The sequence below is a fragment of the Vicugna pacos genome, chromosome 11 (assembly GCF_048564905.1).
Source record: "Vicugna pacos chromosome 11, VicPac4, whole genome shotgun sequence".
Lineage (NCBI taxonomy): Eukaryota > Metazoa > Chordata > Mammalia > Artiodactyla > Camelidae > Vicugna > Vicugna pacos.
The window spans coordinates 86,852,347-86,874,056 of NC_132997.1; the positions used below are offsets into that span (position 1 = coordinate 86,852,347).

At 46.9% G+C, this 21,710-nt stretch overlaps 1 protein-coding gene across 1 annotated transcript in view; it reads left to right on the forward strand.

Annotated features, from left to right (window-relative positions):
• The window catches only part of HABP2 (hyaluronan binding protein 2), a 34,311-nt gene that overhangs the window by 8,584 nt on the left and 4,017 nt on the right, over positions 1-21,710 (forward strand). The window contains exons 2-11 of the mRNA XM_006200195.3: positions 3,751-3,787; positions 11,203-11,313; positions 12,788-12,895; positions 14,079-14,195; positions 14,958-15,077; positions 15,568-15,739; positions 16,943-17,040; positions 18,434-18,689; positions 19,779-19,921; positions 20,632-20,766. Coding sequence (XP_006200257.1) covers positions 3,751-3,787; positions 11,203-11,313; positions 12,788-12,895; positions 14,079-14,195; positions 14,958-15,077; positions 15,568-15,739; positions 16,943-17,040; positions 18,434-18,689; positions 19,779-19,921; positions 20,632-20,766 — 1,297 coding nt within the window. The remainder of the gene's footprint in view (positions 1-3,750; positions 3,788-11,202; positions 11,314-12,787; positions 12,896-14,078; positions 14,196-14,957; positions 15,078-15,567; positions 15,740-16,942; positions 17,041-18,433; positions 18,690-19,778; positions 19,922-20,631; positions 20,767-21,710) is intronic.

The following is a 21,710-nucleotide window of genomic DNA, read 5'->3' on the forward strand; positions in this document are numbered from 1 at the left end:
TCTGGCTCCATTCTAGCCTGGTTCCAGCATTACTAGCTGAGTTACTTTGCACAACTTAATCTCTGCAAACTTATTTTGTCACCTTTAAAATGGACATAATTATAGTAGCTCAGTTATCAAGAACCGTGTGCAATAAATGAGACAAAATGCACATAAAACACAGTCTTTGGCAACTGTCAGCTCTTAATAAATATGAATGGAGATCATAGTTGTCCTTTCCTCCTCCTCCTTTGGCATTGATGATCATCCCTTATGGATCTGCAAGTCCCAGGAGCAGGAGTTCTTATCATTTCCCTAACTCTGTGGGAAAACAGAATGGAATAATGGGATGAAAGAGGCAAGTATTGTGTCTATCCATCCTCCCCACCCCTTCTCCATCACCCAGGTTAGTTTCAGAATCCAAATGTAGGGCACAAATAACTGGCTCTTGGCCTGGCCTTTCCCATACGAGCCCCTATATATCCAGCCTGGGGTTCACATTTCACTAAAGCTTCTTTTCTGCGGGTGGATCCGGTGATTCACAAAACGAGTGGGCCTGCTTCAGACTCCTGGGACCCCCTGACGTGCAGCCCAGGCTGCACAGCTGGGCGGCAGCTGCTCCAGACTCCCTGAGAGCCCGCGGGATCTGAAGGGCCCCCTAGCCCAGGAAGGTCCTGCTTTCTTTTGTTTGGTTTCCCTCTGAGCTACGTTCAGCTCCGGCTCCAGCTCCAACTCCTGGGAAGGGCACGTCTGCCACCTTCTGGCTATGCGCAGCGCAGCACCTGGCTGTCCCTCAAGCTCTGGTTTAGAGCTAAGATTTGGGGCTCTGGCTTTGGCACAGGTCCTGGAGGGCTGGAAGAAGTCAGATAAAGAGGGACAGACCCTGCCCCCCAGACAAGCTCTGTGGAGGGAAAGTGAGGCAGGGCAAGGGACCAGGACCAAGGCTGAATTGCTTGGCTGTGATGAGGGTGAGATTGAAAGAGGTGTAACATTTATCCTCAGGGTCCCCTCATGCCCTGTCTCTGGCATCTGCCTGGCACTCAAGCCCAGAGGTGTCGACATCAGATGCTTGTCATTCAAGCACCCTGGTCCTAGGAACACCCTTGAGATCTGAACCTGCCCTTCCTCTGCCAACCCGTCCCCTACTGTCAACCCCCCACCAAACAGAACCCCACCCCCTCATCCCATTTCCTGCAGAAACAGGGCAGGGGAATCTTGACGCATTTGAACAGACATAATCCAGATATCAAATGGCCTCTCCCTTTCTTTGCGTGCCTTTCACCTCCTCAGCTTTTTATTTTATAATTTGCCGTAACTCCAGAAAAGTGGAAAGAATAATACACTGAACGTCGCTCATCCAGATAGATGCAACACAACATTTTGCCACGACTGCCTTCTGTCAGGATCGCTCATGTATATACGTTTGTTTTGTTTGTTTGTTTCCTTGGTTGGTTGGTTTGAATCATTTACAACTAAATTGCAGACCTCCCCCTCCCTACTTCAGCATCTTCTTAGAATAAGGACATTTCCTACAAATAAGGACAATACCATTGTCACTCTCAAGAAATTCAACATCAACACAATAGTATTCTCTTAACATAAGTCTATATTCAAATTTCCCAATTGTTACAGTGATGTCCTTTAGGGCTTTCTTTTTTTTTTAATCTAAGATCCAATCAAGGATCTCACCCTGCATTCAGCTGTGTCTCTCTAGTTGCATTTAATACAGAAGAGTTTTCTCATCGGTTTTGTCTTTTACGACATTGACATCTTTGCACTCTAGGCTAGTTGTTCTGTAGAACGCCCACGGTTTGGATCTGTCATGTTTCTCAGGATATGCACTTTTGTCCAGAACACCGCAGGTTGACAGGGTGTCCTTGGTACAGCATGTCAGGTTGCATTCCCTCTTTTTACCATTTTACCCCAAAACTGTTGAGAAGGCTACAATAAAACAGAAAATTAAAACTGCTGAGGTAGAGGAAGCAAGTATACGAAACTGCCTAGACTAGGTACCAGGCAGAGACATCACACTGATGGCAGCTTTCCGGCCGCAGTGACCCAAAGGGAACCTCGTCAGGGGCTAGAACTCTTGTTTTCTAAGTCAGAGGGCAGCAAACTTTATCAAGTGCCAGACAGGAAATATTTGGGACTGCACTGTCTCTGTCACCACTGCCCTGCCATTGCAACACAAAAGCAGAGTTAGACAGTATAGGCGTGGCCATGTTCCAATAAAACTTTATTGGCAAAAGCACAACTGCTGGGTCCAGCCCAAAGGCCTTTGTTTGCTGACCCTTGATTTAAGTAAAAGAAAATATTCCAGTTATTAAATGAGTAAAACTTTCTGGGTACCAGGAGGGAAGGGAGTGGGAAGGGATAAACTGGGAGTTTGAGGTTTGCAGATACTAACTACTATATATAAAATAAACAATCAACAACTTTATACTGTATAGTTCAGGGAACTATATTCAATATTTTGTAGTAACTTACGGTGAAAAAGAATATGAACACAACTATATGTATGCTCATGTAGGACTGAAGCATTGTGCTGTACAACAGAAATTGACACATTGTAAACTGAATATACTTCAATAAAAATACATATAAATACAAAAAAATAATAAAATAAAGGCTTAAGAGCAAACTACAGTCAAATGTAAAAATAAGGAGTAAAAATTCCTTTTTCTGGTAAGGATTGCATTCTAAAACAAACAAACAAAACACAACAGCAACAACAACAAAAACTATTCCTATCATTATTTTTTCAGCAAAACTTTTCGAGGCATGCCGTGTGCCACGCACTATGCTCAGTACTGGGCAAATGCATCAGTGATGAAATACGCAAGAGCCTCAACTTTCTGGAGAACCGAGCTTGGTGCAAGAGATAGCATGCCTATTAACTCATCAAACTACACGCTTTAATGGGGACCATGGAGGAAATGAATGGGTGCAGAGACAAAACAATGGGGGGTATCATACTGACAGGGGAGGCAGAGAAGGCCCTCCTTGAGAAGATAACATTTAAGCTGAGACCTAGTGATGGTCACAGGGGAGAGCTTTCTAGGCAGAGGGAACAGCAAGTGCAAAGGTCCTAAGGTGAGAGGAGCTTGCCATTTTGAACCCAGATGTGGCTGGAGTTTAGTAAGGAGCAGCAGGACAGAAGGGTATGGGAGGGGGTTTACAGGTCATGGCAGGTGTTTGTATTTTATTCCAAGAAAAACAGAATCATTGGAGACTTTAAAGCATCTGTCCATCTCCAACCTTAAGGAACAATCACCTAGACTAGAATCCTGTCACAACTGCGAGATCTCTGAGCTTAATTTTCTCATCTGTAAACAAGCTAATAAAAGCTTCTTCATAGGGTTGTTATAAGAGTTAAAATGCAACAACGTACAGCCTGGCAGAGGAGCCGTGCTATACGTGCTGATCACTGTAACTGACAAGATGGTCAGTACCTGGGTGGCCAGGTTCCAGCAGCACAGTAGGTTAGAACTCTTAGAACTGGGGAGAAAGGGCGATGTTTTGGACACTCAGTTGGCACAGGAAGAATGAGGATATCTTCAAGTAGGTCCCACCGCCTCCTCCAATCTGCCCCTACTCTCCAGCCATCAGAATGAATCCAGCGCACCTATGCCCAGGATCTGAAACCCCACCCCACCCCCACCCCCACCCCCATCCTGGGAAAGGCTCCACTGAACTCCTAGGAACTCAGGAAGGCGCCAGCCAGCTCAGAGGACTCAACCTTGCTCCTCTCTGTGTCATTCTGTTTTCCAGTTCTCCCTGATGTCTTGGCTCACAGACCCGGACCCAGGTAAGTGTGCAGACCACCCTGGGGCTGCCCCCCTCACGGGCTGGTTCTGGGATGGAGAAAAGGGGTCCTGCACATGTGAGTGTGGGCAGGACCTCAGGGTTCCAATGGTTCAGACGTGTCACGGACCCCTTTGAGAATTTTTCCAGAGAAACACACCCCTGGGTGTTTGTGTGTCCATGCACACACACACAATGCTTCACACACTTTTGAGTTACCTGTGGGCACCCCTGTTGCTCAGTCTCAGGACCTCAAGGGAAAAACTGCTGAAGCAATTAAACCGCTTCATCTGACAGAGAAGGAAACTGAGGCCCAGAGAGGGGAAGCAATCTGCCCCAGGTCACACAGCCCATTCGTGGCTGAGAAGAGATAAAAAGGTGAAGGCAAAGTGAGGCTGTCTTGAGCCACAGCTCCAGGCCAGCCAGCCCTGTGCCACCATACTCATTCCACCCACTTTGGTGAAGAGCCAGCTCCTTACTGCTGATGCAGGCAGCCCCCAGGTTGGTCCCCCCACTGCTGATGGCCCTCCACCAGCATCCCCACTGTTGTCCCCTTTGCCCGGTTTGTTTCCTTGGGTGCTCTTCTGTCGCAGACACACCCGCCCAGCTCTCCCCTCCTCCCTGTCCTGTTTCCTCTGCCTGCTGCCGTCAGCCGTGCCCAGGCTGAGCAGAGCTGCTGCTTCCTGCCACATTATCCATCTTGATCTCTGTCTCTGGGTCTAAGTCTCCCTTTGCTGCTCTGAGACCCAAGGGAGAAACTCCTACTCACTACTCCACTGGGGCAGAGGACAGCATCCCTCACTGGTAGTGACCTGTGCTGGTCACCTGCAGAAGACAAGAGCCAGGAAGACAACAAGTGGAGATTGCAGTCATGTCTAAACTTTGGATCAAGGGTCTCTTTGGAGCAAAAATGGTGAGCACTGGGCCAAATTCAGCTTGACAGTCAATATTCTCTGGCAGTAAAGCCAGAGAATGGGCAGACAGACTTGTGCCAGCTCAAGGCAAGTGATGCCTGGACCTTGTCCACCCCAGGTGCTCAGGCAATGTTTGTGGCATTGGATAGAAATATACATGAGCATGGTGTGGAGGGTTTAGAAAGGATCTGTGTCTTTCCCCAAAGTAGAGTGTTAAATTCAATAATGTATCATTCAGTTCCTTGGAAGAATCGTGTTTCAGGGGGCTTCAAACCAGCATCCACACTTGAAATCCAGGGAGGGTCCAAAGCCAAGAGATGGGAAGAGCTGTCCCATCCCCAGGCTGCAACACAAACTTCTCAGGCATCACTGAAGGGGCTGCCTTGGTCTAGGTGCCCAAGAGACAGAGCTGCAGAACTGTGGGGTCACACAGAGGAAGCAAGAGGAGCATTGAAGACTCAAGGGACCTCGCTGTCTTCAAATATTTGAAAAGCATCCTCCACCTTGTGTCCATGAGGTGCACTCTGTGGAAATTAAGAGGTGCACTTACCTCAAGAGGCTTTACCATTACCTGCTAGAAAGTTGTAAAAGACGTCTACAATGACTCTGAGTTTATGACACCCTGGATTGTGCAGTGAACAACATGAACAACTGTACTCAGTGGCCCTACTGAACGGAGATCACAGAAAGGGAATGGATACAGTCTATGTGTCAGTAAGGCTTTTGACTTTAACTAAATGAACTGGAAACTACAGGATCATATTTGATCTGCAAACAGGAAAAACTTCCTCACCATCAGAGTGGTCCAAAAATTTGAATGGGCTTTTGGGCTCTTGGAGGGTAGTGAGTTCTCCATCACTGGTGGTATTTAAGCACAGGCTAAAAAAACTACTTAGTAGGGAGTGGAGAGTGTGAGATTTAACATCCTGAGATTCTGGGCTTTATAAGAACTGTGCCAGTAGTTTCTGATAGTTTGGTGAGCAGAACCCGGCTGGCTTCCGAATCCATCTGGAGGTATTCTGTCAGCTTCTAGCTGTGGAGCAGGGTAAGATGTAGTGGATGGGGCCTTTCTGCAAAGAGCAGATTAGGGTCTAAAAACACCCCATTCATGTCTGATTTAATTTCACCTGAGGGTTGCACTTTGATGGAATTTGTCAGATTCTCTGCAGGCTTTAGACAACAATGTAGCCAGGGAAACACTGTGCTCTTGTCCACAGGCAAACTGCTTCTTTAGTTGGTCTTGCCGGAGACAGGGCATGGTGAGGGCCTGGCTGGAGCAGGAGGGTCCTGGGCCACAGTCCCCAATGGGTGGCAGAGAAGGTGACCATGAAACAGCACAGACTCTGCCCATCTCCCCAAAGCAGGGATGAGCCAGCCAACAGGCCTGCGGAAATGCCTCTTCAAAGCTGGCTTGACTCTGCCCTGCAACACAGGCTGAGCCCATCCATCAGCTGTCCTGCCGCCTGCCAGCGAGGGTCTCTGCTGGGCTTGCCCTGTCAGCCGGATTGGATGCGTTAAATGCAGGCCGACAAGGCTGAGATGTGGGGAAGGCCCTCGGAGAAACCGTCTGTGCCACAGTGATGGATGGTGCCAACAGGGACGGCATTCCAGGGATTTTTATTCTGTTCCACACATCTGGCAAGCTCTTTAACCAGAGCAGCTGCAAATTCCCCATCACAGGAACTCTTGAGTTTTTCCAAGAGATCCCGGGTGTGGACCACGTTGATCCTGGTCGAGGGAGCTGGAGCACATGCTAAAAATGATTTCCCAACGCGTGATACTTCCTGGAAGCTAAACCCATGGAGTTTCATGAAACACAAACCCACAAGAGGGTCCAGGGCTTGTAAAAAGGCAAAGCAGACTTGGAGTTAGGTAGACCTGGATTCTGATTCCATCTTCTTCTGCCTTAGCTTTTCCTTTTCTGTAAAATAAGCATAATAATACCCATGCCATAGGGGGTTTTTTTCAAGTTAAATAAGATTGTGGGCAACCACACTTATTTAGTGTAGTGTCCCATACATAGAAAATACTCAATATATAATAACTTATTATTAGGATTATTTGAATTACCTCTGGATACTCTTACCATTCTTATTGATAAATCCTAAAAACAGGCTCTGATAATTAGACAAATCCACAAGGGTTTCTCTTTGTTCCTGATGTGAAATGCTTCTGACAGCAGCTCCGTTCCTCCCGCAAAGCTTTCTCCTTTTCTGTAACCTAGAGAAAGTCTCGAGTAATCTGTATTTGAACCTGGAGTCCTTTCCTACAATCTACCAATGGAACCAAATTTCATATCAGGCTGCACGCACAGCCTCTTACCCAGGAAAGAACTTGGACAAATTTCTACCCTCCTACAGAGCTCATCAGGCATTTTCTTCACCAAATACCTAAGACCCAAATCTCACGTGGTTTGTCCCCTCAGCTGCCCTGTTCACTCTGCTCCGAGCAGATGCTGGCAGAGCTATGAGCCCACTCTGCTGGCCATCAGAAGGAAGGGAGGCTTGGCCACAGAGAGAAAGTGTCATCTGTCAAACACACAGATTAACTGCATATAGGTCTCTGGGCTGGGCACTGCTGGGTAGAAAGAGGGATAGACCTGGCCCTTCATTTTAAGAAACCAAATATCTAGTTGAAGGAAACAAATCCGGTAGACCAAGTTGAATATGAAATATAAGAAGGAGGTACCCTCTGAGATCTAGCCGTGAAACCTAAAATTCTGCAGCCACCTGGCCCACTGAGGAATTCTAATAACTGAAATTTGTATCCCGCTGGCGACTAAATGTTAATCAAGCCGTATGTGTCCATTTGTTATCACTACATGATACAGTTGAACCTTGAACAATGCAAGGAGTAGGGAAGCTGATTCCCCCCATGCAGTTGAAGATCCACCTAAAACTTTTGACTCCTCCTAAACTTAACTGATAATAGCCTACTGCTGACCAGAAGCCTTACTGATAACATAAACAATCAGTTCACACATATTTTATATGTTACATGTATTGTATACTGTATTCTTACAAGTAAGCTAGAGAAAAGAAAATGTTACTAGGAAAACCATAAGGAAGAGAAAATACATTTACAGCACATGTATGAATGTATTTACTGAAAAAAAAATCCGTCTGTAAGTGGACCTGTGCATGTAGTTCAAACCATGTTGCTCAAGGGTCAACTTCCACTACCCCAAACTTAGTGGTTTAAACCATTAACCACATATTTAGATCTTAATTTTCTAAGTGATTATTTTGGGGGGAAGAGGGGGAGGCAATTAGTTTATTTTTTTATTTTTATTATTTTTAGAGGGAGATACTGGGAACTGAACCCAGGACCTTGTGCATGCTGAGCATGCACTCTACCACTGAGCTATTTCCTCCCTCCAGGTCTTAATTCTTAATTCTTTGGATTGGCAATTTAGACTGGGTTCAGCTGGGCAGTTCTTCCAGCCTGGACCAGGCTCAGTTGATCTTGGCTGGGCCTCCTCGTGTATCTGCGGTCAACTGGTAGATTAGCTAGGCTCTCTCTCCCATGTCTGAGGCCTTGGCTGGGGCTGCAAGGCCTGCTGCTGCCCCACATGTTCTATTATCCTCCTTAGAATAGCCTAAATTTGTTCACATGGCAGTCACTGGGGTCCATAAAGGAGAGAAAGACAGAGGGAAAGAGCACAAGGCCTCTTGAGACCCAGACCTAGAGCTGGAACCCAGTCCTTCCACCACAAGCTATTGGCAGAGCAAATCCCAAGGCCAGCCCAGCCCCACGGGTGGGGAAATGGACTCCATCTTTTGGTAGGAGGAGCTGCAAAGGCACATTGCAAAAGGTGTGGCCGCAGGGAGGGGTGAGGAATCAGGGCCCTTTTGTGCATCAGGTTGGCTCCTACCACAGTAGAGTGTCACTGTGAAACTTGAGGCTGCCAGGCCTAGACTTGGCCACACCTAGCTGCCCTTCCTCTTCACTGCCCTTTCATCTCGAGAATCAGATCAAGAAAGCTGGCTTTCTTCCCCTACCCACCCCAGACTTGAGGCTCCTTTGATGGAAGCCATATCCCACTTTTTTTTTGTATATTTCTCCACTGTTCCCAATGCCTTCCTGCACCTGGCGTAATACTTGGCCCATTGCGGGTGCACAATACGTGCTTCTTACCTAGACAATGCGCTTAAGTGGCGATAGAATAGAAAAGACAAAATAAACACTAAGTTTGGATGTAGAGAAGCCTCCCCAGGTGCAGCCCACCCCAAATGTAGAGGATCTCGGTGTCTTCCCTTGCACAGTCCTCCAGCTGGACGGCTTCTGGTGATCTGGGGCCTCCAAGCCTCTGCTGTTTCTATCCACCTCCACCAAAGGCCCTGCCTGGGCCCTGGAGAGCAGCAGGGACTTACTGCCTTGCTGGGCAGGAGTATATAATTCAAAGCCTATGTGTTTTATCCCCTCCTTCTTTGAGCTGAGCAGAACTTGATAGGACTAGATTCAACTCAGAACCCTCTAACAAACATTTTGTCCTTCCCCTGTCACCTGGAAAAGTTAAACCATTCCATCTGTAGGTAAGAACTTCCCCCCATTTTCAAATATTTGCAAAGGAGATCATTCATCACGGCCTTACCGGCCAAGATTAGCCAGTCTGACCCTCACCCTGTGGGAATGATGGGAGAAATTACAGGAGCAATCCGAAGAGGCTTATGTATAAACACTTGTTGGACAAACAAAAATAAATTCTCCAAGAAAAACAGAAAGGAAGAAATGGGCCCATCGCCTCCTTACCAGACCCATTGTCTCTCCTCAGTGTCAGTTTGAAACCTTTCATGTCAAACTCAGGGAAACATTCTTTCCCCCTCATTTTCTCACTCTCTTTCTCTGCTTTATCATGCTACAAGGGAAGAAACTTTATTTGCTCCAGGAAGACAATGGCCTTATCTTCAACCTAGATCCTCCTGCCTGGAAAGGTGGCCTCCTCTGGGAGCATTTTCATAGTTGGGAGAAAAGCAGCGCAGGAGAAATAATGAGGAAGCAAAGGGAGTCTTGACTTGACACTGTGATAAATGAGGTGAAAGTTTGGCAAGGAACCAGAGTTGGCGTATTCAAAAAGGAAATAAAAAGATAGCTCCATTTTAATGGGAAATATAGAACAGCCATTGTGCAAACGTCGATTTTTCAAAAGCCACAGAGATAAAGACTATAAGGGAATGACTGAGAGACGAGTAAGATAATGTGGTTGATAATCAGGCCGAGGTAAAGTGCCATCCTCCGAGTCATCAGCCAGCTCCGTGGGAGCGCCTTTTCAAGTCTGTCTCTGCAGTTGCTCACTTCATTACCATATGCATCTCTGGACAGCTTCCTTACAGCTTCAGCCTGCTGACTTGCCATACTCCTGCCAGCTGGAGCTGGCAAACTCAACCCCACTTTCTTCAAATCCCAAACTTCTCTCCATGAGCCCCAGCGCTACCAGCATCTTCCGAGGTCCCAGGCAGCCAAGTGCCTGAGTCCAGCCTGACACACACCTGCTCTTCCCAATGGACTGGCCTAGTGTGAGGTTTACAGCCGTGGGCAACGCCATCCACTGCCCTCTCTTTCGGTGGGCAAGACCCGTGAAACTTCTCAAGGTTGTTCTTGGGTGATTCCTAATAGGCTGGGTGTGCAATGAGAATGGTTGGACCCCTTTCCCAAGGGTAAGTGTGGCTTATCCCAAGGGTAAGTGTGGCTTATCTGAGGCAGTGGAAGAGGCCTGCTGATGCACTGAGACAGTGCAATCTGGGGGTTGTATGGAGATAAACTACCTTAGTTCATATGCTGCCATTTTTTAGCTCTGTGACCTCAGACAATTTCCTTAACCTCTCTTAGCCTCAGGATTCTCAACTTAAAGTAGAGGTAATAATACACCTTTAGATCTTTATGAGAATGAAATGGGATGGTTCATGTAAAATGCTTAGTGCAGGGCCCAGCACACAGTAAAGACTCAGTAAACATTACCTGTTATGATGACTCTAAAGATACAGCTGGGAGTAGTTTGATGCTGAAGCCGAAAGAAAAGTGACAGGTTTCTTTGAGTTTATTAAGCTAAGGTGAGTGATAAAGTCCCTTTAAGAAATTTCATCTATAGAACCACCCAACAAGGTGCTCAAGTTCCACTGGGCAGACCTCAAACAGGACCTTGGAGACCTCCTAGGCCCCAGTCACCCTCCTACTGTTTTCAGGTGAGAAAACCAGGGCACGGAGGCTACAACTGGCTTATCCAAGGTCATGGTTACTGGAAAGCCAGAACTTGACTCCTCCTCCCCATTTCCGATCAGGTGTACTCTTGACCACACCTTATGCCAGTGCTGCCCTGCTGGGTCATAACACCCCCAAAATGAAAACTCACATCCCTGGCCCATCAGTGTCAGCAGCTGGAAAGACACATCCATCCCTCTTCAGACCTAGAAATCTCTGGGAAAAAAAGTGGGTTTCAATGAAATAAATGGTCATTTATTTAGGTCCAATGGCCAGGGTTTCTTCTGTCTGGTTCCCACTTCTGTAGATTGGACCCCCGACTACTACGAGTACAGCCAGGAGAATTACAACCAGGAGGAGAACAGCAGCAGCCCCCTGGCCTATCCTGAGACCCCCGACTGGTATTATGGCGAGGACGGTAGGTGCCAAAGCTGCTGGGGGGCTGCGCTGGGAGGAGAGCAGCACACCTGAAGGGGAATTTATCTGTGACCGGATGCAAGGGCTCTCTCTCTCTCTCTCCTTCTCCTCTCTGACCAGCATCATAAAATGGGTATTGAAAAAATTATTTAGACTGGCTTTTTTCCCCCCAGTTAGAATCATATGCTATGAAAACAGGGGACGTTCTTAGAGACCATCTCTCCCACCCTCAAATGACAGATGGAGCAAGTGGGGCCAAGAGAGGAGGTGACCTGGCCAAGGTCACGCAGCAAGTTAGTGCATCATCATCCAGGTCTCCTGATACTGTGAGTTAGAATTATGTTCAAAGTCATTCCCAGGGCTTTTGTTACAGGGAGGTCCTAATTACGCAGAGCAGTCAGAGTTAGCGATAGGCATCAGACTGCAGCATTCACAGATTTGGCATTGGCACATCCCTTCCACCTGTGCTGTGTTTTTCTTTTCTTTCTCCTTTCATTCTTTAGAAGCTTTGCACCGTTGTTAGGGTGTGTGTGTGTGTGTGTGTACTCTCACATGTGTGCTTCTACTGCATTTGCTTTTGTTTTTGTGGCTTCTTAACCCAAACAGTGGGACAGAAAGGAAAATGAGAAGCTGGGCCTAAGCAAAGCCGTGTGACTAAACCAGGAGAAGGGATGGAAAGCACTTAGCAGCCGGAATAAAAGCCGTGTAACTGAGAAGTGGCCTGGAAGGCAGGGCCAAGATACGGGGCATCAGGGGAACATCAGAAGGGACCATCAAAACAAGAGCCAGGCCCAGGGATCCTAGTTCCTGAACCAAAGAACAATGTGTGTGAACAGAAGGATAAAGAATTCCCCAAGGGAAGATCCATTCAGACAACCATGAAAAGCCAAAGGCACAGATGAAATATGACAAAATCTAACTGAACAAGTAGTTGAAGAAAGATGAAGGCCACTGGGTCATTTCCTCCTCGCCGTCAATTCTTCTGTCACCCTCTTGCCTTTGGTCTTCTTTCCTGATGTTCAGAAAGCTTGTGTTTCATTAGGGGTGGGTTTTCGTTCCCCACTCCTGACCTCCACCCCTGGGCACTGGGAGTAGGGGAGGTCTTCAGGCTTGTGAAATGCCTTCAGCATCAGAGACAGACCCTGTGGCACTCCCAGCGAGACTGGGAGGAGAGAGACACTGACGGTGGGAAAGGGGAGTTACTCCATGAGAAAGGCCCCATCCAAAGCTAGGCCGAGGGAGACAGTCACGGCTCCTTCTCGCCTGTCCTCTTACTAACCTGAATCCCTCTCTCTGGTCGTGTGGTGGCAGCTTCCCTTGCTCTTTAAGGGCTATGTGTGTTCCCCCTTTCCCCAGCCACTGACTATGCAGTTCCTCTCTCTTGGGGCAGGAGACGGAAATTCGGTGAGCACATGGGGGCTTCTTGTCTGCCATTCACTGCAAACATTGACTTCTGCCCATGTGTTTTAATTTAGATCCATGCCAGTCCAACCCCTGTGAACATGGTGGGGACTGCCTCATCAGCGGGGACACCTTTCAGTGCAGCTGTCCGGCCCCTTTCTCTGGAAACAGGTGTCAGAACGGTGAGTGAGCCTTCACTGGATTTGCTCTTCCCCAGGCTGAACAAGAGGCAGCTCCTCTGCCAACTCTAGGAGGTAAAGAAGGGCTAAGTGATCCCGTGGAAAGGCTGATAACCACACATATTACACGATGCATAATGGATTCCTCGGCCTGGTCACAGGCAGCATCTCACTAAATCCTCACCCCCACATGTTAGGTAGGATTAGTGTGTCCATTCTACAGATGAGAACATTGAGGGAAAGAGGACATAAGAGCTGGATACTGACGGAGGTGTATTCTAAACTCAGGGCTTTTTGTTGACAGAGAAATGTCCTCAAATAGGAGAGCAGGAAGGCTCTCAGGGCACATAAGGACCAACCCTGTTAGAGAAGGGGAGTCCAGAGCACATGGGGACTTGCTCGTGGTCACACACAGGTTAGGAGAAGAGCAGAAATTAGAGCCTTGTGCCTAACTCCCAGGCCCACCCTCTTTCTGCCTGCCATCCTCACTTATAGAGACTCTGATGAAAGCTGTGTCTGTCTTTAGTGACCTCTTGTGGGCATAACATGAGGCTATGCAATAAAATTGCATATTGGAAATAAAATTCTGATGGGCTAATCGCACCTCTAGAGAGAACCTGGATTTTGTTCCACCTAGCAACCATCTAACAGGTAGGGGAGGCAGTAAGAGTTTTATGGTTGACTTCTTTTCTCTATGCCCTTCTCAATTTTTTCCTACCATTTTCAATCCTACAAGTTTTTCCATAAATGTTTCAGGTTGGTTTGGGATATCAGGCACAAACATAGTATCTGGATTCATCCCTCAGCTTCTTGGAAGAATGACAAAACTGTAAACAGAATCTAAAATCAGCTATAAAATGGAGAAACTCAAATTGCAGCTCTATTTTTTTGAAGGGTGTAAAAATTATCAAGGTGTTTATAAAGATACGATAATAAAGGCCATGAATACTGGGATCTCATAAGGGACTGGGAAGCAATCATCCTTGACCCAAGGATAAGAGAAAAGCCTTGTCTAGTGGGCAGCATGGAGTTTCAGAACCATGGACAAGGGCACATGCGCTATCAGTCACCATCACCACCTCCCCTTGCCCCCTCCCCAAACATTGTACTGTACAGGTATCTAAGTAAAATGTGCCCCAAATAACATCCTGTACTTTGGCGCTACGTCTCTATTGATCTCCTACAGTGAAAAACAAATGCAAGAACAACCCATGTGGCCGGGGAGAATGTCTCATTACTCAGAGCCCTCCTTACTACCGCTGTGCCTGCAAACACCCTTACAGGGGTCCAGACTGCTCCACAGGTAAGTGCTGAAGGCCGCTTCTGTGCTAGGCTCTCTCTGCTCTGACTTGTGCCTGGGATGTCAGTATCCTCCTGTGTGGACGTCCAGATACATCCAATGTTTTTAGTGATACCCAAGGTGGCCCTTTTAACTGGGACTTTTAAAGATTTATTATCCCTAGAGAGTCCAGTGAAAATCAGCTGGTTTGTGTCCCTTCCCATTAAAAAAATCATCTTGAAACTCACTTCCTCTAGGAAGTAAGCCCAGGTCTATTTCTAGAATGGGCCACATAGGGGAATAAAATCTACAGTCACTGCTGTGAGTCAGGCATTGTCCCAGGAGATTTACATTCTCTCTCACATTCTCCCAAACACTCTATAAGAAGAGTTTTCCAGATTAAAAAAACTGAAGTTCAGAGAGGTTAGCCAACTTGCTCACAGTCACACAGCTATCAGGAGGCAGAGCTAAGTTTCAACCTAGCTCAGACTGGCCCCCAAGTTTCTGCTCAGTCTGTGTGTCTTGTTACTCCTTACTGAGTGACCCATCTACTTATATACTTTTTTCAGGGCCTCCATCAGATTGCTTCATCCATGTTTTTTTGTGTTCTTAAGGTTTATGTGTATGTTTACTAGCATGTCAGTGGGGTTCTCTTTCCCCTTTGATGACCCATCTTTTGTGAAAAGATGGACACCAGGAAAGTGCCACCAACATCTCCCCATCATCTCAGATGTAGTGGCCTCTCCTTCTGAAGAGCCTTCCTGGCCCCACTTCCTGTGTTCACAGTGGTTCCTGTGTGCAGGCCAAATCCCTGCCAGAATGGCGGCACCTGCTCCCGGCACCGGCGGAGATCCAAGTTCACCTGTAGCTGTCCCGATCAGTTCAAGGGGAGGCTCTGTGAAATAGGTACGGGTCCCTACCACGACTCTACCAGGAACTCAGGGACATATTGTGAGGACTTTGAATCCTTGTTCTGTTGGGGTTTTGTTGCTAGAATGGAGTCAAGATTCCCAAGTCTTGCTATTGCCTCAGCCTTCCTAAGGGCATAGGCTGTGTCTGGCTCCAGGTGGGAAAAGTAATCAACTGGGATGAGATGCAGGCAAATCAAAGACAACTGGGCATCCTTGGGCCTCAGTCCACCTACTACCAGTTCTTGTTTGAGCCAAAATTAACTAATTTGGCTCCCACCCCCACAACCATGATATTCCATATTTTTAAGCTGGGTTGAATGTGGAACATTCAGACCACCTTCCTTCTGGGAACTTGTGGTGAAATCTCAGGGGGGGATCAATATTCAGGTCCAATCCTCTCACCACTTGATACACCTGCCAGGTCCTGGCTGGTCTTGGCACGCCAGTTGGTCTCAGTTCTCACACTCCTGCCTGCTCTCTCCGAGGTTCTGACGACTGCTATGTTGGTGATGGCTACTCCTATCGAGGGAAAGTGAGTAGGACAGTCAACCAGCACTCATGCCTTTACTGGAACTCCCACCTCCTCTTGCAGGAGAATTACAACGTATTTATGGAGGATGCTGAGGCCCATGGGATTGGGGAGCACAACTTCTGCAGGTAAAACTTACTTTCTTCCTTATGCTCACTTGTCAGTGTAAGGGTTTATTGTCCCTTCCCACTCCTAGTTTTCCTGGGCCAGCTTAGAAGTTTTGGAAGGAAACACTGAAACTCGTCAGCTTTCTTTCTAGGAAGATTTTCCAACTCAGGATAGGTTAGGATATGCTGCTATAACAACCACCCCCAAGTCCCAGTGGTTTGAATACATTAAAGTTTACTTCTCACTAATGCTCCATGTGTCATGTAGGTTGGGAGGCAGGGGTGAGGGAATTCTTAGCCCCACAAATTTACTCAAATAGGCAGGAAGGGCAAGGAGAGACTGGAAAGTGGAGCATGAGATTCTTACTACCTCAGCCTAGAAGTGACACATCATCTCTGCAACACATATTTCATTGGCCAGAAATAGACACAGAGTCCCACAAAGCTTCAAGGGAGAAATGGAACTTCAAAGGAGAAAATGGAATGTTTCGTGAGCATTACAGTCTTTGCCACTAGGATGTTCAGGTTTTCCCAAGTAAGGATGATGCCACTTCTATCCCCAGCGATGACTAGTTACCTTCTTCCCCAGCTGCTGCCTCCAGACCATTCTGTTGGCTTCCTCCCACTGCTCATTGTCTAACTAAGGCCAAGGACATGCATGATATGCACACAGAAACAGGGACTTTGTGTATGGCTTCAAACTGGCTCCACTGAGCCAGAGGGTTTCCCTTGCACAAAACACAAGTTCCCTTCCACTTTCACTTCCCTTGAGCTGTCTTCTTTCCTTTCCCCCCATGGAGCTGTCTTCAGGGTGACCCCGGCAGCCTTTCTCAAAGAATTCCCGTGCATGGAATTTGAAGTTTGGGGCAGAGGAGACCTAGTCTCACCATGTTTCCGTGGCTATTTCACTTTCCTGCAGAGAAGGATCTTCAACAGAGATCTCATTTATTTTCCTATAAACAATTTAATATGCTCTGTGAACCCTGGCACAAAACTTGTGAACTACCTCCTGGTCATTAGGAATCTCCTCTGGAAGTTAAGCTTTGGCCCCAAAGCTATGACCACCCTTGTATGCCAAGGTTTGCTAACCTGTTGGGAGAATGGAAAGGAATGTGGTCCCAGGGGCAATGCAAGAACTTGGTACTGTCTTACCCAAAAGTCCTTTAATGACGTCCAGTGGGTTCACTGAGCCTTGACCCTGGGTTATGTTGTTTCTTATTTTAGAAATCCAGATGGAGACAAAAAGCCCTGGTGTTTCATCAAAGTGAACAAGGCAAAGGTGAAATGGGAGTACTGTGATGTCTCCACCTGCTCAGATCTGGGTAAGGGCCTGGGAGTGGGGAGGTTGTAGATCCACAGGCAGATGTCCTTGGCACCTCCACTCCTACCTCTGTCCTCCCACCACACCTGCTTCACCCTCTGCCATCCCGGTAGCAACCCCATTGCCTAATCCTCTGCTCCCTTCTCAGGATGTCAAGCAGACCTGGATACCTTGGTAAACTCAGACTTCCTGACTTCCAGTCAGTGCGCTCAGTGGCTACTGATCTGTTGCTTGCTGTGTGCCAGGCACTCTGCCAGCCTTCAGTGCACAACGGTGATCAGATGTCCACTGGGTCTCCATCTTCTCAGGCTACAACATGGTCTGAATTCCAGCCTCACAACCTTCCTGCCAGTCTTCCTTGGCCCACCTCTCTACCCACATCTGGAGCAACGCACCCTCCCGCCCGGGCATGACTTCCCTGGACAGCTTCATTTCTGTGCCTTTGCTCTTATGGTCACTTCTGTCTATAATGCTCCATCCCATATTGGCTCTTATCCATATCCAACCATTCTTTGAGAGACAACTCAAGTAACCGCTCTTCCAGGAAGCTGTTCATGATCTACCAAGTGAAGTCTTATCTCTCCCTCCTTACAAACCCCATGGAATGGATTGGGCATCACCCATACAACATTTATTGCCTTCTCCTTTGTAATGACCGTGATCTGTGCAAATGTCTTATCTCCTTCACTCTACTGGGTCTGGATGTCTTCCCCCAGACAGCAAAAAAGCCTCCAAAGTATATGTGTGCATTAACACGTAGTCAAGCACATACCCAGAGATGGATTTATATATTTATACACACATATTTTAATTGAAGGATAGTTGCTGTACCGTAGTATCTAAGTTAAAGATATGCAATACAGTGATTTGCAATTTTTCAAGGTTGTACTCCATTTATAGTTACTATAAAATATTGGTTATATTCCCCAAGTTGTACGATGTACCCTTGTAGCTTATTGTATACCTAGTAGTTTCTACCTCTTAATCCCCTACCCCTATGTTGCCCCTCCCCGCTTCCCTCACCCCACTGGTAACCACTAGTTTGTTCTCTGTGGGTCTGCTTCTTTTTGTTATATTTACCCTGGGGTTCTATTTTTTAGATTCTAACATATAAGTGATACACATTTTTATGTGTGTGTGTGTACACATGTCAAAATAAGAAGGAAAAAGCAACATCTTCATCATTAATTCTATAGACTTGCTTTGTATTAATCAGTGTATTCAACAAATGTTAATTGCACACCTACTAGGTGCCCATCCTGAATGCACCAGCATAGTGTCTTAGCTCTGTACACGGCTAAGCTGCTGGATACAGAGTCATACCTCTGGCAAGGTCCTTCTGAGAACCTGGACGGACGGCGAGAAGCGTGATGTGTTTTTCTCGTGTTTCACAGACACTGCTAACCCAGAGGGAAGCCCCACAGAGCCCCTGACCAAGCTTCCCGAGTTTGAGTCGTGCGGGAGGACTGAGATAGCAGAGAGGAAGATCAAGAGGATCTATGGAGGTTTTAAGAGCACAGCAGGCAAACACCCGTGGCAGGCGTCCCTGCAGACCTCGTTGCGACTGACCATCTCCATGCCCCAGGGCCACTTCTGTGGGGGGGCGCTGATCCACCCCTGCTGGGTGCTGACTGCCGCCCATTGCACTGAGTAGGTACCTGGGAAAGCAGAGGCCAGGGTGGCTCGAGTCCCTGGGGGTGTTCCCTTCCCATCTAAGTAGCATCTTGGTGACTCTGGCAGGATTAGGGGGTCTGATCTAGCTCCAAGGGCAAAAGAATGTCTCATTTAAACCAGACGGAAAAGAGCTCCCCTGTGTAGGATGCTTACCATGTGCATCACATGTATCGTGATATTCAATCCTCAAAACTATCTACTGAAAGATAAGCTCAGGGAAGACAGGGCTTTTTGTCTTTTCTTAATTATAGCATCCCCAGTGTCTAGCACAGGTTTTTGTACGGAGCAAGTTCTCAGTAAATATTTGTGCATTGAAAGAGTTGATTGTTATTCTTATTTCATAAATGAGAACCCTGAGTCTTGGAAAGGATTAGCACTCTGCCTGAAGTCATGTGCAAAGTAAGTGGGTAAGTGGGAAGCGAACCCAGACCCACCTGCTTCCTTAACCTCTGCAGCCCTGCCCTGAACGGAGAAAAATAACATGATGCCATCACCAATGAGCCTCCTGGATCAGCTTTTGACTCTTGTGTGCCTTAGAGAAGTCAGCACCCACTGGGGAGCCTGAAGAACCACCACCTCCCCCAAGTTCCCTAAGTTCATGGTCAGGGCTGGTCCCATGTAGCCCAGGTTCTGCGGGTGGCCTTGAAGGTCTTCCAGTCCACCCTGTTATTAAACAATTTCTTCTGGGATTCTGGGAGGTGTTCCTCAAGAGAGGTCAAAAATGTAAACATTAGCATCTACCAAGAATACATGTTCAAGGTGTTAACTGGCTGCTTTATGGGAAAGCCCAGGGGAATGAGAGGTCTCCCAGGAAATGTGGGCTACCAGTTAGGGCTTATATTTGGAGACTGTTCCATTAATAAAGCTGTCTCCTCACATTATCTTATTTGGACGACACAGCAGAGTTCTGTGAACAAGACCAGGTTTACAGGTGAGGATGCCAAGGTGTGAGAAGGTTGGGTCATCTGTCAAGGGTCACACAGCTCACCAGGAGTAGAGCCAGGGCGTGGCTCCAGTCTCTCAAATTCCAGGGCTAGTTCCTGATCATCTCACTTTCCCCTGTAGCTTAAAAGCCAAGTATCTAAAAGTGGTGTTAGGGGACCAGGACCTGGAGAAGACAGAATTCCATGAGCAGAGCTTCGGGGTGGAGAAGATATTCAAGTACAGCCACTACAGTGAGAGAGACGAGATCCCCCACAATGACATTGGCAAGTCTCTTCTATCATGGATCTCCCATGGGTCTCATCCTGGGGGGGTTTCTCTACTGACGGAAAGCTGAAGCTTGGCTCTAGAAGGTGCTCTTATCTTTTTGGTCCCTCATAGACCCTATAAGGTTGAGAATTTATCCCAGAGCTTTCTTAGTTCTTAATAGTCTGTGTTAGCATTGCAGATAAATGTGCACAAGCTCTTACATTGAGGGGAAGAGATGCCAGGAGCATTGTGTTGTGGAAAGAGCTCAGCCTTGAATCCTGGCTGCCCTATGTATTAGCGGGCTTCACCCCGCTAAGCCTCAGTTCCGTCTCCTGTGAAATGGGGACACTGATGTACGACTCCACTCTCTCTCCACTCACTCTGCCTAGTAGGCAGTGATGCATTTAAGCTGCTTACTGCTCAGTCTGTACCCTATTTCTCCAGTCATGGGACATTCACGCTCCTTCCTCAATCTTTTTCCCCCTTAAAGCCTGTTTTTTTTTTAAATAGATTAGAAATTATTTAAAACTCAACTGCTATTCCAATATTGCTCTCAGTCTGAAGAGTTACTCCTCCCCAGGTGAAAGTTACAAGAATGAAATGACCAAGGGAGACGTTCTTAGGCATTGGGAGTGGGGCTTTGCTACGACCACCTTCCAATCAAGTTGAAGCTGATGCTTCTTCGACAGAGAGGATATCATTGTCCATTTCCCCTTTCTCTACCTAGCTTTGCTCAAGCTAAAGCCAGTGGATGGTCACTGTGCCCTGGAATCCAAATATGTGAAAACCGTGTGTTTGCCTGATAGTCCCTTTCCCTCTGGGACTGAATGCCACATCTCTGGCTGGGGTGTTACAGAAACAGGTGAGACTGGCCATGCATTCTCCCGAGACTCAGGTGAGTTGCATCCACCGGATGAGAAGGGGTCATATTCAGCTGCCCTTCTGAACTAAGATCAGGATTATATTCAAAATGTATTGTCACGAGAGATTGCCCAGCTTTCAAGCTCTGGTTTAATCTCATCAATCCAAGGAGTCTTCCCTGATGTCCATGTGTGTCCTTAGCTCCTACCCTTAGACCCTTGACTTTCACCAAGAATTGATGCTATATCCATGGAGAGCGCTCTCCTCCCCTAGGTAGACTGGAAAGGGGATAAGTTAGAAAGAAGATAGATTTTGGAGTCAGACTTGTTTTAGATTCTTGGCTATGTCACTTGGACAGCTGAGTTTTAGCTTCCCAATAACCTCCTAGGTTTGGAATCATGATAATAGGAGAGGACAGAATTCTCCAGAGGCATTAAGTCAGCCCCTGGAGGGCAGGGGTCAGGTTTCATTCATCTCTGTCCCTCCCGTGGTGCTTTGGTCAAGACTCTACATAGTAGCATTCTATAAAATATTGTTAGCCCAAGTTATTAACTTGCCTCTAGGGTTTGGTCTTATTTAAAAAAAGGAACCAAAGGGCTACTTTCATCATAGTACTGACAAGACTACATCCTCTAACAAGTGAAATTTAGAAGTATATTTTAAGTCTTTTTCAAAGACTCAAAATAGATTCCTCTTCCCCAAAATCTTGTTCTTAATCATGAAAAGCAAGAATTAGTTTAAATAGACCTGTATTCAGGAAGATGTGAAATGTAATATTCAAATTTATCAGAAGGCTTTCGGGAAAGAAGATACCTGGTAAATAATCAGACTTAGGGTTAACCAGAAAATCCTTTTTGTAGCAAACTTCATTGTAGCATTGTAGTCTCTCTAAACCTTTCAACATCATCATGCTGACAAGAGCAGATTGAGCAGAACAGAGGTTCT